Genomic DNA, 15,398 nt, shown 5'->3' with positions numbered 1-15,398 from the left:
TGCAATGAGTACAACGAGCGATGATGTATATATACACTTTTACAAAAAATACCAATCAGGGCAACTCATTGCCTAAAAATAAATAAGGACGCTGATTTTTGCAGGTCTTAACAATCACCAAAACCTGTTGAGCTTGACACACACTGGCAAAAAAAATATTCTACATGTAAACGTTTATTATGCCATTTTCAAAGAAATTTTGCTTCCAATATGCCAGTACCCCAACGTGCCAGTACCCTAACGTGCAAGTACCCCAACGTGCAAGGACCCCAACGTGGACCGGGCTGCGAGGGCCCTTTATAGCTGCTCGCAGCTCTAGTTATTATTATTCTTCTTCTTTATTCTCCGCAAACGATCCCGATTTTGGATACCTAAACATTCACGAAAACTCACCGAACTTTGCACACTCCTCAGGCCCGGCGAAAAATTTGATATTATGAAGTTGTCATAACAACGCGACTCTATAGCGCCCCCTAGCGTAGAAAAATAAAAACCAAGCCCGGCACGTTTGAGCTGGAGCAACGAAAATTGGCAGGCACGTGTAGCACCCCGAGATGCACAAAAAAGTCTATTGGGACCATGTAGCTAAAATGTACAGGAAATGAGCTATGAATAGTGGCAATTTTTTTTCTAACGAATTTTCTTCTACGTTTTTCTCCAAACACGTTAACTGGACCTACCTCATATTTGCTCAGATGAGGGATTCGGCCTTCATGATGTCACAACACGAAGTTTGTGAGTTTTCGCGAGTCGCTGTGGGCGTGGCTAAGCACTGTTCGCCAAGAAAACAACGCCAGTTTTGAGGGTCTAAACATGCGCAGAAACTCATGAAACTTGGCACACACATCTGGCCTGGTAAAATGAACAATATTTTATTGTTGATTGTGCTATTTTTACAAAAATGACTCAATAGCGCCCCCTAGGAATTTTTAATGAAGTAGCCCCGGTTGTACGTTTAAGCAAGATCTACGAAAATGTTTTGGTTTATGAGGGAGCCCAAGACCTACAAAAAAAGTCTCTTGGACCCATATGCTAAAATGAACAGGAAGTGAGCTACGAATTTTTGAATGTCCCATTTTTGACGACATTTGCACATTCACAGGGGGCAGACTTTTGCCCACTTCTCCTACACGTTTCATCTGACTGAGTTAAGACTTGACCTGGACCATGTCAAGACCTGAGCTGAGCCAACGACAGGGGGAAAAATCTTGACTTTTCGAAATACTATATGATGAAGGCGGGGCATCAAAATTTGTGTTTCGCACTGAAAAAGGATATGCTTAATAACTCCCCGGTACATGCTCCAAAAAATCCCAAACTTGACATGTATGTTTATCGTCAAGGCCTGAAGCTATCTCTATGACAACATTCAGTTATATATGCAGCGTCACCTAGCCCTTGAGGCATAAAAAAAATACCCCACATACGGTATTTTGTACAAAAAATGTAAACTCATTCTAAGTGTGATAACTAAGTCATTTATGAATATTCTTTTAGTTTCCACCACTCAAAATGTTCACTGGCATCAGACTTATCCAAACATATATATATTTTTATTTATTTTTGATAGCCTCTGTGGACATTAAAAGCAATATCGTGAATGAAAGCTATGCTTAATAACTCCCAGGTACATGCTACAAAAAATCCCATACTTGAAATGTATATTTATAGTCAAGGCCTGAAGGTATCTCTATGACAAAATTCAGTTATAAATACAGCGCCACCTAGTCCTTGAGGCATAATATATAAAAAAAAAAAAAAAAAAACACATACAGTATTTTGTACAAAAAATGTAAACTCATTCTAAGTGTGATAACTAAGTCATTTATGAATATTCTTTTAGTTTCCACCACTCAAATTGTTCACTGGCTTCACACCGATCCAAACGTATGTACGTTTCCATTTTGTTTTATTCATTTTTGATTGCCCCTTTGGACAATAAAAGTAACATTGTGCAATGAGTACAACGAGCGATGATGTATATATACACTTTTACAAAAAATACCAATCAGGGCAACTCATTGCCTAAAAATAAATAAGGACGCTGATTTTTGCAGGTCTTAACAATCACCAAAACCTGTTGAGCTTGACACACACTGGCAAAAAAAAAATTCTACATGTAAACGTTTATTATGCCATTTTCAAAGAAATTTTGCTTCCAATATGCCAGTACCCCAACGTGCCAGTACCCTAACGTGCAAGTACCCCAACGTGCAAGGACCCCAACGTGGCCCGGGCTGCGAGGGCCCTTTATAGCTGCTCGCAGCTCTAGTTATTATTATTCTTCTTCTTTATTCTCCGCAAACGATCCCGATTTTGGATACCTAAACATTCACGAAAACTCACCGAACTTTGCACACTCCTCAGGCCCGGCGAAAAATTTGATATTATGAAGTTGTCATAACAACGCGACTCTATAGCGCCCCCTAGCGTAGAAAAATAAAAACCAAGCCCGGCACGTTTGAGCTGGAGCAACGAAAATTGGCAGGCACGTGTAGCACCCCGAGATGCACAAAAAAGTCTATTGGGACCATGTAGCTAAAATGTACAGGAAATGAGCTATGAATAGTGGCAATTTTTTTTCTAACGAATTTTCTTCTACGTTTTTCTCCAAACACGTTAACTGGACCTACCTCATATTTGCTCAGATGAGGGATTCGGCCTTCATGATGTCACAACACGAAGTTTGTGAGTTTTCGCGAGTCGCTGTGGGCGTGGCTAAGCACTGTTCGCCAAGAAAACAACGCCAGTTTTGAGGGTCTAAACATGCGCAGAAACTCATGAAACTTGGCACACACATCTGGCCTGGTAAAATGAACAATATTTTATTGTTGATTGTGCTATTTTTACAAAAATGACTCAATAGCGCCCCCTAGGAATTTTTAATGAAGTAGCCCCGGTTGTACGTTTAAGCAAGATCTACGAAAATGTTTTGGTTTATGAGGGAGCCCAAGACCTACAAAAAAAGTCTCTTGGACCCATATGCTAAAATGAACAGGAAGTGAGCTACGAATTTTTGAATGTCCCATTTTTGACGACATTTGCACATTCACAGGGGGCAGACTTTTGCCCACTTCTCCTACACGTTTCATCTGACTGAGTTAAGACTTGACCTGGACCATGTCAAGACCTGAGCTGAGCCAACGACAGGGGGAAAAATCTTGACTTTTCGAAATACTATATGATGAAGGCGGGGCATCAAAATTTGTGTTTCGCACTGAAAAAGGATATGCTTAATAACTCCCCGGTACATGCTCCAAAAAATCCCAAACTTGACATGTATGTTTATCGTCAAGGCCTGAAGCTATCTCTATGACAACATTCAGTTATATATGCAGCGTCACCTAGCCCTTGAGGCATAAAAAAAATACCCCACATACGGTATTTTGTACAAAAAATGTAAACTCATTCTAAGTGTGATAACTAAGTCATTTATGAATATTCTTTTAGTTTCCACCACTCAAAATGTTCACTGGCATCAGACTTATCCAAACATATATATATTTTTATTTATTTTTGATAGCCTCTGTGGACATTAAAAGCAATATCGTGAATGAAAGCTATGCTTAATAACTCCCAGGTACATGCTACAAAAAATCCCATACTTGAAATGTATATTTATAGTCAAGGCCTGAAGGTATCTCTATGACAAAATTCAGTTATAAATACAGCGCCACCTAGTCCTTGAGGCATAATATATAAAAAAAAAAAAAAAAAACACATACAGTATTTTGTACAAAAAATGTAAACTCATTCTAAGTGTGATAACTAAGTCATTTATGAATATTCTTTTAGTTTCCACCACTCAAATTGTTCACTGGCTTCACACCGATCCAAACGTATGTACGTTTCCATTTTGTTTTATTCATTTTTGATTGCCCCTTTGGACAATAAAAGTAACATTGTGCAATGAGTACAACGAGCGATGATGTATATATACACTTTTACAAAAAATACCAATCAGGGCAACTCATTGCCTAAAAATAAATAAGGACGCTGATTTTTGCAGGTCTTAACAATCACCAAAACCTGTTGAGCTTGACACACACTGGCAAAAAAAATATTCTACATGTAAACGTTTATTATGCCATTTTCAAAGAAATTTTGCTTCCAATATGCCAGTACCCCAACGTGCCAGTACCCTAACGTGCAAGTACCCCAACGTGCAAGGACCCCAACGTGGCCCGGGCTGCGAGGGCCCTTTATAGCTGCTCGCAGCTCTAGTTATTAGGGCCCGAGCAGCGACCGCTGCGAGGTCCCTATTGTTTTTCAAGGAATTCTTATTATTCTTCTTCTTTTTATTTGTTATTATTCTTTTCCGCAAACAATCACATTTTTGAGACACTAAACGTGAACGAAAACTCACCAAACTTTACACACACGTCAGGCCTGGCGAAAAATTTGATATTTTAAAGTCGCCATAGGTGATAACAGAAAAATGGCTCCATAGCGCCACCTACATAGGTTAAACAGATCCCTGGCCCGCTACGATTGTCCGACGGCTATGAAAATTGTGTGGCACCTGTAGCACATCCAGATGAACAAAAACCTCTTTGATGTGTGTACCCTAAAATAGACAGGAAGTGAGATATGAGTATTTAAATGTCCAATTTTGGCCAATTTTTGCACATTTACAGGGGTCATACTTTTGCCTGCTTCTCCTACACGGTTAATCCAATTGACTTCAAACTTGGGATGTACCATCTCAAGACCTGGGACAACACCATGGTAAAAAATCTAAAGTTTTCGACATACTATATGACGGCGGTGGGGCATCAAATTTAGAGTTTCAAAACTCTTACTAAACGTAGTATTGCCGGTTGTATGTTTAACCTAGAGCTACGAAAATTGGTACACATATGTAACAGACTATGACCTACAAAAAAGTCTGTTGGTGCCATATGCTAAACCCAACAGGAAGTCCGCCAGAGGCGGGGCATCAAATTTGGAGTTTCAAAATTCTTACTTAATGAAGCATTCCCGGCTGTACGTTTCACCTAGAGTTACCAAAATTTAAAGACATATGTAACAGCCCTCAAGGTACAAAAAACTCTTTTTGAACCATATGCTAAACCTAACAGAAAGTCCACCATTTTGATTTACTTTGGAACGTGTTCCCATTTTTTTGGCCATTTCATAGGGGTCCTATTTTAACGAACTCCTCTTACAGAGTTTATCCGATCATCTTCAAACTTGGTGTGATTCATCTTAAGATGTTGAAGATGAAAAGTTATTGAAAGCTTTTTATTTCGCTGCACGCTGTTGTCGTGGCATGCACTTGTTTGCAAAGGAAAAAAATTCTTCTTAATGAAGAATTCTCAGTTGTACGAAGCAGCTAGAGCTACGAAAATTTGTAGACATATGTAACAGCCCACGATGTACAAAAAAAGTCTCTTGCTGCTTTGTGCTAAACCCAACAGGAAGTCCCGCAAGGGCCGGGCATCACTTTTTGAGCTAAAAAACTCCTCTTTAACGAAGCATTCCCGGTTGTACCTTTCACCTAGCGCTATGATAATTTGGAGGCATACATAAGAGCCCACGATGTACAAAAAAAGTCTTTTAGAACCATATGCTAAGCCAAACAGGAAGTCCGGCATTTTGATTTACTTTGCTATTTGTAGCCATTTTTTGGGGGCCTTTTATAGGCCTCATATTTTCTACAAAACTTATCAGATTGTCTTCATTCTTTGGCATGTTTCATCTGAAGTATTGCCGGTTATACGTTTAATCTAGAGCTACGAAAATTGGTACACATATGTAACAGACTATGATCTACAAAAAAGCCTGTTGGTGCCATATGCTAAACCTAACAGGAAGTCCGCCAGAGGCAGGGCATCAAATTTTGCATTTCAAAATTTTTACTTAATGAAGCATTTCCGGCTGTACGTTTCACCTAGAGTGACCAAAATTTGAAGACATATGTAACAGCCCTCGAGGTACAAAAAACTCTTTTTGAACCATATGCTAAACCTAACAGGAAGTCTGCCATTTTGATTTACTTTGGAACATGTTGCCATTTTTTTGGCCATTTCATAGGGGTCTTATTTTAACGAACTCCTCCTACAGAGTTTATCCGATCATCTTCAAACTTGGTGTGATTCATCTTAAGATGTTGACGATGAAAAGTTATTGAAAGCTTTTTATTTCGTCGCACGCTGTTGTCGTGGCATGCACTGTTGGCAAAGGAAAAAAAAATCCTTCTTAATGCAGCGTTCCCAGTTGGACGAAGCAGCTCGAGCTACAAAAATTTGTAGACATATGTACACATTTGTCCACATATATATATTTACATATGCATGTAAAAAAATTATGTCAGGCTAAACTAAATGGTTGATTAGGCCCCACACATTCTCACCTTACCATACCCGGCCCTCTTTGCAAAAGGTTTGAACACTCCTGGCCTAAACCTAGGTGTATACTCAAACTATGCACGCACATAAAGCCTGGAACAAAATGTGTAATTTAGAGGGTTCTTGTTTTGTTTTTTGTATTCCTTATATTTCATGTCATTATACTTGACACACTATTTTTACTACTCACTGAATCAGTTATAAGAACATTTAATTGATACAATCCAATCACATCCTAGAGAATTGAAAACACATTCAATCATGAGGTTGTTAAGACACATTTACTTCTGTAGCACTTAACCACAAACAAGTTGCGACATCCCCTGATCTAACCCTCCAACCGGGCAAGGAAAAACTTTCAGGGGTCATATTTTAACGAACCCCTCCTACAAAATTTATCCGACTGTCTTCAAACTTGGTGTGTTTCATCTTAAGATGTTTAAGATGCAAAGTAATCGAAAGTTTTTTATTTTGTAACACGCTGTTGCCATAGCAATGCATTGTTTGTCAAGTGCTGCTTTTTTTTTTTATACACATGAAAACTCATGGAACTTTGCAAACACATCAGACTTGTCATGAACATGAATTTTCAGAGATTTATTGTGCAATTTGAAATAAATAGCGCCCTCTAGACCTTTTTATGAAGCATTTCCGATTGTATGATTATGCTAGACCTACAAAAAAGTATTATGTAGCCATTTGCCAAACCAAAGAGGAAGTCCGCTATTTTGATTTTATTTTGGGAATTATACAGAATTTTTGGCCTTCTTCATTAAACTTTGCACAGACAAGGCATGGAAAAAACTAACATTTTAAATGGTCCTTGTTCCATGTAACAGTACCCCAACGTGCCAGTACCCTGACGTGCAAGTAACCCAACGTTGTGCTCAATAGCGCCCTCTATGCATTTTTATGGAGCATTTCCAATTGTATGATTCAAGCGATACACAACTAAAGATGACTTGACCTAGATTTGTGAAAACTGGGAGGCATACCTATTAGCTTAAGACCTACAAAAAGTATTCTGTAGCCGTATGCTAAACCTAAAAGGAAGTCCGCCATTTTGAATTTATTTTGGGAATTGCGCACCATATTTTGCGTTTTGATTAAACTTTGCACACACAAGGCTTGTCAAAAACATTTTAGATGGTCCTTGTCCTATTTGACAGTACCCCAACGTGCCAGTACCCCGACGTGCAAGTACCCCAACGTGGCACGCCTTTGCTGTAGCGATGCATTGTTTGCAAAGAATTTTTTTTTTTTATATGATTCAGCTAGATGTGTGAATATTGGGAGGCATACCTATCAGCCGAATACCTCGACAAAGCATTCCATAGCAATGTGAACAAACACAAAAAGCATGGCAAAACATTTACAATTTAGACGGTTTCTTATGAAACAGTACCCTAACGTGCCAGTACCCCGACGTGCAAATACCCCAACGTGGCACGGGTTGCGAGGGCCCTTTATAGCTGCTCGCAGCTCTAGTTATTATTCTTCTTCTTTATTCTCCGCAAATGATCCCGATTTTGGGTACCTAAACATTCACGAAAACTCACCGAACTTTGCACACTCCTCAGGCCCGGCGAAAAATTTGATATTATGAAGTTGTCATAACAACGCGACTCTATAGCGCCCCCTAGCGTAGAAAAATAAAAACCAAGCCCGGCACGTTTGAGCTGGAGCAACGAAAATTGGCAGGCACGTGTAGCACCCCGAGATGCACAAAAAAGTCTATTGGGACCATGTAGCTAAAATGTACAGGAAATGAGCTATGAATTTTTTAATGTCCAATTTTGGCCTATTTTGGCACATTCACTGTGGTCATGCTTTTTCCCCCTCTGCAAACATTTTTCATCCAATTAACTTCAAACTTGGCATTTATCATCTCAAGACGTGAGAGAACAACTGGGCAAAAAGTCTTGCCTTTTCGAAATACTATATGATGGGGGCGGGGCATCAAATATTGCCTTTAAAATTTCATTTGTCCAGAAAGAGCAAATGCTTAATAACTCCCATGTTCAAGCTCCAAAAAATCTCAAACTTCTCAGGCAATGTAATAGTCACGGCCTGAAAACATCTATATGATAAAATTCAGTTATACATATAGCGCCACCTAGTGGTAACAATAAATGTCATACTTTACGTTTTTAGCTACTGCGCTGAGCTCGTTGAAGGGATCCAGTTGAAAATTGGTCAGAAAAGCCTTAAGATGTTGATCATGCCCCACACCGAATATTGTAACTTTTCGCCAAAGGGCGTGGCCGCTATGGTGCCGCAAAGTCTAAAGATTTTTCGTGACAATAAAAGCTGCATTAACTTGACCGAGATGATCCTATCTTCTCAAAATTTCACACATTTGATGAGAGTCCAGCCCTAAAGACATCTACGAACTTATATTTCATCTTACTGATAGCGCCACCTAGTGGCAATTTTTTTTCTTACGAATTTTCTTCTACGTTTTTCTCCAAACACGTTAACTGGACCTACCTCATATTTGCTCAGATGAGGGATTCGGCCTTCATGATGTCACAACACGAAGTTTGTGAGTTTTCGCGAATCGCTGTGGGCGTGGCTAAGCACTGTTCGCCAAGAAAACAACGCCAGTTTTGATGGTCTAAACATGTGCAGAAACTCATGAAACTTGGCACACACATCTGGCCTGGCAAAATGAGCAATATTTTATCATGTATTGTCCTATTTTTACAAAAATGACTCAATAGCGCCCCCTAGAAATTTTTAACGAAGCAGCCCCGATTGTACGTTTAAGCAAGATCTACGAAAATTTTTAGGTGTATGAGGGAGCCAAAGACCTACAAAAAAGTCTCTTGGACCCATACGCTAAAATGAACAGGAAGTGAGCTACGAATTTTTGAATGTCCCATTTTTTACGATTTTTGCACATTTTCAGGGGGCATACTTTTGCCCACTTCTCCTACACGTTTTATCCGACTGACTTATGACTTGACCTGGACCATGTCAAGACCTGAGCCAACGACAGGGGGAAAATCCTTGACTTTTGGAAATACTATATGATGAGGGCGGGGCATCAAAATTTGTTTCGCACTGAAAAAGGATATGCTTAATAACTCCCCGATACATGCTCCAAAAAATCCCAAACTTGACATGTATGTTTATCATCAAGGCCTGAAGGTATCTCTATGACAACATTCAGTTATATATGCAGCGCCACCTAGCCCTTGAGGCATGAAAAAAAAATACCCCACTTACGGTATTTTGTACAAAAAATGTAAACTCATTCTCAGTGTGATAACTAAGTCATTTATGAATATTCTTTTAGTTTCCACCACTCAAAATGTTCACTGGCATCAGACTTATCCAAACATATATATATTTTTATTTATTTTTGATAGCGTCTGTGGACATTAAAAGCAATATCGTGAATGAAGGATATGCATAATAACTGCACGGTACATGCTCCAAAAAAATCCCACACTTGACATGTATGCTTATAATCAAGGCCTGAAGGTATCTCTATGACAACATTCAGTTATAAATACAGCGCCACCTAGCCCTTGAGGCATAATATATAAAAAAAAAAAAACACATACGGTATTTTGTACAAAAAATGTAAACTCATTCTAAGTGTGATAACTAAGTCATTTATGAATATTCTTTTAGTTTCCACCACTCAAATTGTTCACTGGCTTCACACCGATCCAAACGTATGTACGTTTCTATTTTGTTTTATTCATTTTTGATTGCCCCTTTGGACAATAAAAGTAACATTGTGCAATGAGTACAACGAGCGATGATGTATATATACACTTTTACAAAAAATACCAATCAGGGCAACTCATTGCCTAAAAATAAATAAGGACGCTGATTTTTGCAGGTCTTAACAATCACCAAAACCCGTTGAGCTTGACACACACTGGCAAAAAAAATATTCTACATGTAAACGTTTATTATGCCATTTTCAAAGAAATTTTGCTTCCAATATGCCAGTACCCCAACGTGCCAGTACCCTAACGTGCAAGTACCCCAACGTGCAAGGACCCCAACGTGGCCCGGGCTGCGAGGGCCCTTTATAGCTGCTCGCAGCTCTAGTTAGGGCCCGAGCAGCGACCGCTGCGAGGTCCCTATTGTTTTTGTAAAAATTATTATTATTATTATTATTATTATTATTATTATTATTATTATTATTATTATTATTATTATTATTATTATTATTCTTTATTCTCTGCAAACGATCCCGATTTTGGGTACCTAAACATTCACGAAAACTCACCGAACTTTGCACACTCCTCAGGCCCGGCGAAAAATTTGATATTATGAAGTCGTCATAACAACGCGACTCTATAGCGCCCCCTAGCGTAGAAAAATAAAAGCCAAGCCCGGCACGTTTGAGCTGGAGCAATGAAAATTGGCAGGCACGTGTAGCACCCCGAGATGCACAAAAAAGTCTATTGGGACCATGTAGCTAAAATGTACAGGAAATGAGCTATGAATTTTTTAATGTCCAATTTTGGCCGATTTTGGCACATTCACTGTGGTCATGCTTTTTCCCCCCTTTGCAAACATTCTTCATCCAATTGACTTCAAACTTGGCATTTATCATCTCAAGACCTGAGAGAACAACTGGGCAAAAAGTCTTGCCTTTTTGAAATACTATATGACGGGGGCGGGGCATCAAATATTGCCTTTAAAATTGCATTTGTCCAAAAAGAGCAAATGCTTAATAACTCCCATGTTCAAGCTCCAAAAAATCTCAAACTTCTCATACAACTTAATAGTCACGGCCTGAAAACATCTATATGATAAAATTCGGTTCTACATATAGCGCCACCTAGTGGTAACAATAAATGTCATACTTTACGTTTTTAGCTACTGTGCTGAGCTCGTTGAAGGGATCCAGTTGAAAATTGGTCAGAAAAGCCTTAAGATGTTGATCATGCCCCACACCGAATATTGTAACTTTTCGCCAAAGGGCGTGGCCGCTACGGTGACGCAAAGTCTGAAGATTTTTCGTCACAATAAAAGCTGCATTAACTTGAACGAGATGATCCTATCTTCTCAAAATTTCACACATTTGATGAGAGTCCAGCCCTAAAGACATCTATCAAGTTATATTTCATCTTACTGATAGTGCCACCTAGTGGCAATTTTTTTTCTTACAAATTTTCTTCAACGTTCTTCTCCAAACACGTTAACTGGACCTACCTCATATTTGCTCAGATGAGGGTTTCGGCCTTCATGATGTCACAACACGAAGTTTGTGAGTTTTCACGAATCGCTGTGGGCGTGGCTAAGCGCTGTTTGCCAAGAAAACAACGCCAATTTTGAGAGCCTAAACTGGCACAGAAACACATGAAACTTGGCACACACATCTGGCCTGGGAAAATGAGCAATATTTAATCGTGGATTGTGCTATTTCTACAAAAATGACTCAATAGCGCCCCCTAGAAATTTTTAACGAAGCAGCCCCGCTTGTACGTTGAAGCAAGATCTTTGGAAATTTTTAGGTGTATGAGGGAGCCCAAGACATACAAAAAAAGTCTCTTGGACCCATGTGCTAAAATGAACAGGAAGCGAGCTACGAATTTTTGAATGTCCCATTTTTTACGATTTTAGCACATTTACAGGGGGCATAATTTTGCCCACTTCTCCTACACGTTTCATCCGACTGACTTCAGACTTGACCTGGGCCATGTCAAGACCTGAGCCAGCGACAGTGGGAAAACTCTTGACTTTTCGGAATACTATATGATGAGGGCGGAGCATCAAATTTTGTGTTTCGCACTGAAAAAGGATATGCTTAATAACTCCCCGGTACATGCTCCAAGAAATCCCAAACTTGACATGTATGTTTATAGTCAAGGCCTGAAGCTATCTATATGACAACATTCAGTTATATATGCTGCGCCACCTAGCCCTTGAGGCATGAAAAAAAAATACCCCACTTACGGTATTTTTCCAAAAATTGGAAACTCATTCTCAGTGTGATAACTAAGTCATTTATGAATATTCTTTTACTTTCCACCACTCAAAATGTTTACTGGCATCAGACCTATCCAAACATACGTATTTTTTATTTATTTTTATTTATTTTTGATAGCCTCTATGGACGTTAAAAGCAGTATCGTGAATGAAGGATATGCTTAATAACTCCCCGGTACATGCTTCAAAAAATCCCAAACTTGCCATGTATATTTATAGTCAAGGCGTGAAGGTATCTCTATGACAAAATTCAGTTATAAATACAGCGCCACCTAGTCCTTGAGGCATAAAAAAAACACACAAAAAAAACAACCCCACTTACGGTATTTTGTACAAAATTTGTGAACTCATTGTAAGTGTAATAACTAAGTCATTTATGAATATTCTTTTACTTTTTCCACTACTCAAGATGTTCACTGGTATCAGACCGATCCAAACATATGTACTTTGTTATTTTGTTTTATTTATTTTTGATAGCCTCTCTTCACAATAAAAGCAACATCGTGCAATGAGTATGAGCAATGATGGGTATATATACTTTTGCAAAAAATACCAATCAGGTCAACTCATTCCCTGAAAATAAAAAAGGACGCTGATTTTTACAGATCTTAACAATCACCAAAACCCATTGAGCTTGACACACACATCACACCTAGCAAAAAAAATCCACATGTAAAGGTTTATCATGCCATGTTAAAAGAAATTTTGCTCCTAATGTGCCAGTACCCCAATGTGCGAGTACCCCAACGTGCCAGTCCCCCAACGTGCAAGTACCCCAACGTGGCACGGACTGCGAGGGCCCTTTATAGCTGCTCGCAGCTCTAGTCTTTTCTTTTCTTTTCTTTTCTTTTCTTTTCTTTTCTTTTCTTTTTTTCTCTTCTCTTCTATAAAATAGCAGCCTGACAATGAAAGTTTCTGATAAATAAACATGAATTGTTCTGAGGACAGAAATGAGCTAATTTTAAGCAAGTGATTTCATCATTTACTTTATTTGGTCATTATTACAACACCTTTAATGACTGGGATGCTGCTGAGGAATAATAAAATAATAGAGGAAAAATAGAATTAAGTTACACACAGAGTACACTGCTCCTCATAATTTTAAATCAACTTGAAAACTGACAAATACAAACACTTCACCGTTGATGTTTTAAATGATACTCTGCAACAGTTTTTTTTTGTTGTTGTTGTGTTTTTTTTTTTTTGGGGGGGGGGGGGGGGGGGGTTGGCTGTTGTCCAGTCAGCGAAGACCGACACTGCGCAGTATTGCCAGCCTCAAAACTTGCATCAAATGTCACATATGACTAATGTGTCATAAAAACTGATTTTATCGTCGTACCTGTAACATTGTCAAACCAGAAAATTTGTTTTCTGGAGTGCTGAATAGCACTTACCTTGCATACCTCTTACGTTTACTAAAACTTTCTATTTTGACTAAAACGTGCAAAATTATGAATTGGTAGTTTTAGTAATTATTTTTCTTGCTAAGTGACCATGGTATATGTGAGTTAATGTTTACAATTTTCAGGGATTAATGGATTTTTGTAGAGTCATCCCTCCTACACTGCATATCGGTTCACACCTCCATCTTGTACATTAATCCCTGATAATTGTACATTGAATTAACCCTGATGTATACAATTATTTGGCAACACATTGGCATATAAAAAATCAGAACGATACACATTTATTTACGTACACAAATGTCACATTTTTTCAGTGAAGTGAGGAAGTCAGGTTCTGAAAAAAGCATGGAATTTTGAACCTTCAAAAGAACCGTTATTGCGTGGCTGATGGTGTATATGTTAAGACAGGAATAGATTGCCTGACCTAATTGATGAGACGGCAATGGATTTATCCAGCATCCAAATAGGACAGCCCTATCTTAGTGCATTATTAAAATGAAATGCTCTCTCAATCCCTCCTCAATTTACCATTTAATTTCACCCTGGCATCCATATTTAAATAAACCCGTTTTCTTCATATAGTCAAATATGACCACAACAAGAAGTTCAGGAGACATTGCCATGGATCTTACGGAGATCAGTGCCCAGCGGATCAGTAAACTTCCAGGTCCGGAAAGCAAAAATCACCTTATCATGGCAAGCAGTGGAAGCCTCATCTCGGCCGGTACGTCACAGCTTCATCTGTACTGACTACTACTACTCTCAGGTAATTGAACACCTAAATTCTAAGCAACTTATACATGCTCTGATAGGTTCTGCTGATTCTGACATTGCTGAGGAGCAGAAGAAAGAGAAGATTACCGAGTTGAAAACAAAAGAGAAAAAACTTAAAGACACACTTGCTCACAAACTTGAGGAACTGAAGAAGATCTGCATGCGAGAAGCGGTTAGTCTGTCAATCTATATTTATTTTATTTTATTTTTTTAATTCCTGTAAAGCGAGAGTGTCCCCCAAGGACCATGTGAGAATCTCGTGGGCAGTTTCTATAAACATAGCTCACCAGGCACTGATGGAATGTTGTGATTGATATAATTATTACAAAAAATTTAAATACTGTAAGAAATAAGCAGTATTATTCATGCTTTGTGAAATCATTCTTAATAATTAGTGTGAACACAGTAACATGATCAATGTCTTCTTCTCAAGAGAAAGATAACTAATTGTATGTCAACTGTTAGCCCTTCGCACTAATCAGTAACCAAGAAATATTTTTCTATTTCAAAAAAGACCTCTGTCGTAAAGCATCCCAATTGTAAGGTAACATGATTGTTCTCATTTCCAGGAACTTACAGGCAAATTACCGAAAGAGTATCCCTTGATAACTGGCGAAAAGACCCCTCATGTTCGAAGACGCGTCGGGACAGCGTTCAAGCTTGATGACCTTTTCCCATATAATGAGGTTAGACTTGTTTCTGTTGGTGTTTGATGTGCTGTTGGTTTTGCTGCAGCAGTCCACATTACTGGTCCGTTGAGCAAAATGACGCTTTAATCATGACCACAGTAACACTTCTGCTGTCAGTACATTGCATTGTTGCGCTAAAACAGTTGGCAAGCATAGCTGTGTGTCTTCCCAACTGCATGACACCTCATGGTTCTACTCTATTCAAGTCGAGGCAATCT

The 15,398-nt window shown here is 38.8% G+C and overlaps 1 protein-coding gene across 6 annotated transcripts in view; it reads left to right on the top strand.

The window, feature by feature from the left end:
* LOC144023820 (FERM domain-containing protein 4B-like) overlaps window positions 1-15,398 on the top strand; it is a 251,722-nt gene that overhangs the window by 222,710 nt on the left and 13,614 nt on the right. For all 6 annotated transcript variants that reach the window (XM_077529709.1, XM_077529708.1, XM_077529707.1 and 3 more), the window contains 3 exons: window positions 14,300-14,441; window positions 14,530-14,663; window positions 15,061-15,177. In XM_077529709.1, the coding sequence (XP_077385835.1) occupies window positions 14,300-14,441; window positions 14,530-14,663; window positions 15,061-15,177 (393 nt within the window). The remainder of the gene's footprint in view (window positions 1-14,299; window positions 14,442-14,529; window positions 14,664-15,060; window positions 15,178-15,398) is intronic.

The sequence above is a fragment of the Festucalex cinctus genome, chromosome 8 (genome assembly GCF_051991245.1).
Source record: "Festucalex cinctus isolate MCC-2025b chromosome 8, RoL_Fcin_1.0, whole genome shotgun sequence".
Lineage (NCBI taxonomy): Eukaryota > Metazoa > Chordata > Actinopteri > Syngnathiformes > Syngnathidae > Festucalex > Festucalex cinctus.
The sequence above is the reverse complement of the archived record's forward strand: the minus strand, read 5'-3'. Positions and strand labels throughout refer to the sequence as shown.